The sequence below is a fragment of the Setaria viridis genome, chromosome 4 (assembly GCF_005286985.2).
Source record: "Setaria viridis chromosome 4, Setaria_viridis_v4.0, whole genome shotgun sequence".
In the NCBI taxonomy this organism is placed as follows: Eukaryota; Viridiplantae; Streptophyta; class Magnoliopsida; order Poales; family Poaceae; genus Setaria; species Setaria viridis.
In genome coordinates this window covers 33,331,990-33,335,268 of record NC_048266.2, presented here as the reverse complement: position 1 = coordinate 33,335,268, position 3,279 = coordinate 33,331,990, and the positions used below count along the sequence as shown (strand labels likewise).

The window sequence follows — 3,279 nt, the reverse complement described above, 5'->3', positions numbered from 1 at the left end:
TATCCTTGAACCTTTCCACCGTGTATATATCCTCCAGGGGCTAGAGGTTATGTACGATGATGTAAGATGATATAATGTGGGATTTTCTATAAGGTCCCGTTTGGATTATTGGAATTGAATTCCATTCTAATAATCATAATTTAGACACAAATTAATTAAGCTAATATAATTGTATGTGGAATATATTTGTATATTATTGTTGGTGATATGGGAGAGACACTTATATGTTGCACTTCTATATAGGGAAGCGAGTTCAAGAGCGTGCTATAAGAATTGAATTTCATTCTAATAATCATAATCTATAGAATCAATTTCCATCTCCCACCCCATAAATTTAAGATAGGCTTATATCTAAACCGGTTTCGTGCATGTCACAACAACGCAACCCCCCAAACCTCCATCGTGCCAGTACAAGCCCACACACTGTCCATTTGCCTCCCTCCTAGCCAATGATCTTCTATCTGTCGGCATGTAATCACTTGTCTCCAAAATCGTAGCCAAGCAGTATCTCACTTGCATATATATAAATACCATGCGAGTGGCGATGCCGCAGAGCGATCGCACGTTCCCACGAGCAGGTAGGAAGCAACAGCCAGCGCTCACTCACTGGTCAACTCCGAAGCAGAGCTAGCAGCTCGCCACCATGGAAGAAGTAGTGGCCGCGGCACGAGGCCTCCTCCTCACCCCCACCGCCCTCCTCCTCGTCGCCGGCCTCATCACCGTCCTCTACGCGCTGCGCCGCCGCCGCGGCGGCGGCGGCGGCCTCCGCCTCCCGCCGAGCCCCTACGCACTGCCCTTCCTGGGCCACCTCCACCTCCTCGCCCCCCTCCCGCACCAGGCGCTTCAACGCCTGGCGGCGCGCCACGGCCCGCTCCTCTACCTCCGCCTGGGCTCCGTCCCCGCCGTCGCCGCCTGCTCCCCGGCCGCCGCCCGCGAGGTGCTCAAGACCCACGAGGCCGCGTTCCTCGACCGCCCAAAGCCGGCGGCGGTGCACCGCCTCACGTACGGCGGCCAGGACTTCTCCTTCTCGGCGTACGGGCCCTACTGGCGCTTCATGAAGCGCGCGTGCGTGCACGAGCTCCTGGCCGGGCGCACCCTGGACCGCCTCCGCCACATCCGCCGCGAGGAGGTGGCCCGCCTCGTGGCGTCGCTGTCCCGGAGCACCGCCGCCGGCGGCGAGGCCGTCGACGTGGACGCCGCGCTCATGGGCCTCACGGGTGACATCGTGTCCCGCATGGTGATGAGCCGGCGGTGGACCGGGGAGGAGGACGGCGACACGGAGCAGATGCGGACCGTGGTCGCCGAGACCGCCGAGCTCACCGGCACGTTCAACCTGCAGGACTACATCGGCGTGTTCAAGCACTGGGACGTGCAGGGAATCGGGAAGCGCGTCGACGCCGTGCACCGCAAGTTCGACGCCATGATGGAGCGGATACTGACGGCGAGGGACGCCGAGAGGCGGCGCCGGCGGGAGGAGGACGGCGCCGGCGAGGTGGGCGCCAAGGACGTGCTGGACATGCTGTTTGACATGCACGAGGATGAGGCCGCCGAGATGCGCCTCAACAGGGATAACATCAAGGCGTTCATGCTGGTACGTACGTCCATGGCTAGCTGTTTTTTTTTTGTTTTGATAGTGCAATAATATATACTCCGTATTTCGTAATTGTCAGACTAGATCCAATCAAGCATCGGGTCAAGGGAAAAACAGAGAAAAATATCATTTCCTTCCATGTGATTCATGGAAACAATGTATCCAATCCAACGCTACACTAACCTCGAGAGAACTAGCTATTTTTAGAAGTACAAAAAAGATTCCTTTTGTATTCTCCCTTTTTTAAAAGATATACTCTCTCCGTTCGAATTTTTCATTTTCTAGATGCATAGTTTTTGTTATGCTATGCACTTAGATATAGTGTGTGTCTAGATTCATACTTAGAAAAGCCAAAACAACCTATAATTTGGAACAGAGGAAGTAATAATTTTGGTAAATTCGATCAAATTTGAGCACCCTTTAATTTGGCTTATTTTTAAAATCGTTTGGCTCTAGTTCATTTTGAAAAAAGGGTTTATTTCCAACCGACACACCTCTGCAGGACATCTTCGCGGCCGGCACGGACACGACGACGATCACGGTGGAATGGGCGCTGTCGGAGCTGATCAACAACCCATCCGTCCTCCGCCGCGCGCAGGCGGAGCTCGACGCCGTCGTCGGGACATCCCGCCTCGCCGACGAGTCGGACGTCCCCAACCTCCCCTACCTGCAGGCGATCGCCAAGGAGACGCTCCGCCTCCACCCGACGGGCCCGCTGGTGGTACGCCGCTCCATGGAGCCCTGCCGGGTGTCCGGCTACGACGTGCCCGCCGGCGCGACGGTGTTCGTGAACGTGTGGGCGATCGGGCGCGACCCGGAGAGCTGGGGTCCCGACCCGCTGGCGTTCCGGCCGGAGAGGTTCCTGGAGGGGGAGAACGCCGGGCTGGACGTGCGCGGGCAGCACTTCCACCTGATCCCGTTCGGGTCCGGCCGGCGGATCTGCCCTGGCGCGTCGCTGGCCATGCTCGTGGTGCAGGCGGCGCTGGCCGCCATGGTGCAGTGCTTCGAGTGGGAGCCGGTGGGGGGCGCGCCCGTGGACATGGAGGAGGGGCCAGGGCTCACGCTGCCGAGGAAGCACCCGCTCGTCTGCACCGTGAAGGCCAGGCTCGACCCCATGCCGGGTCTCGCCGCTGATGAGGACGACGCGGCGGCGGCTGCGGGTGGGAAGTGACGTGCTGTGGCAGTCGCTGTTGTTCGTCGTGCTGGGATTGGGTTTGGGCCGTCAGGTTCTGCTTGCAAGCGAAACAGCGTCTGTGAAACAGGCTGAATCCATGGCCGTTTGTCTTGTAGTGGGCCTATGTTGGGCTAGAACGGGACAACTAAGAAGGCCACCAAATAGGAGGAATGGTGCTCACAGCCCAGGAACTTTTCAAAGCCGTCCGTCCTCTGTTTCGCGGTCGTTTTGCTCTCGAACGTTTGGTTCTTCTCCAAAAAAGCGATGAATAAGCAGCACTTGATCCTTCTGAAATTACCATTGCATAGAGATTATTACCGTTGAAAACATCGTTAAGTTCCCATTTCTTGGCATGTAACATGTTAGGGTGCCTTTGGTTGGGATTTTGAACCTGTTTTTGCTTTTGTAAAAACCAAAAGCCAACCAAAAAGCTAAAAAGCTCTATGTGCTTTTGCCCAAAAGCTGCTTTTGGTCTAGTACAAATGCAAAAGCACCATCCCCTGCTTTCAAGTGC

General features: G+C 56.2%; 1 protein-coding gene across 1 annotated transcript; it reads left to right on the top strand.

The window, feature by feature from the left end:
• Nucleotides 1–538: 538 nt before the first annotated feature.
• Nucleotides 539–3,059, top strand: LOC117853842 (cytochrome P450 93A3). Its single transcript, XM_034736126.2, has 2 exons — nucleotides 539–1,591; nucleotides 2,094–3,059. Exons 1-2 carry the CDS (start codon nucleotides 644–646, stop codon nucleotides 2,760–2,762), a joined length of 1,617 nt encoding a protein of 538 aa, XP_034592017.1. The 5' UTR covers nucleotides 539–643; the 3' UTR covers nucleotides 2,763–3,059.
• Nucleotides 3,060–3,279: the final 220 nt, after the last annotated feature.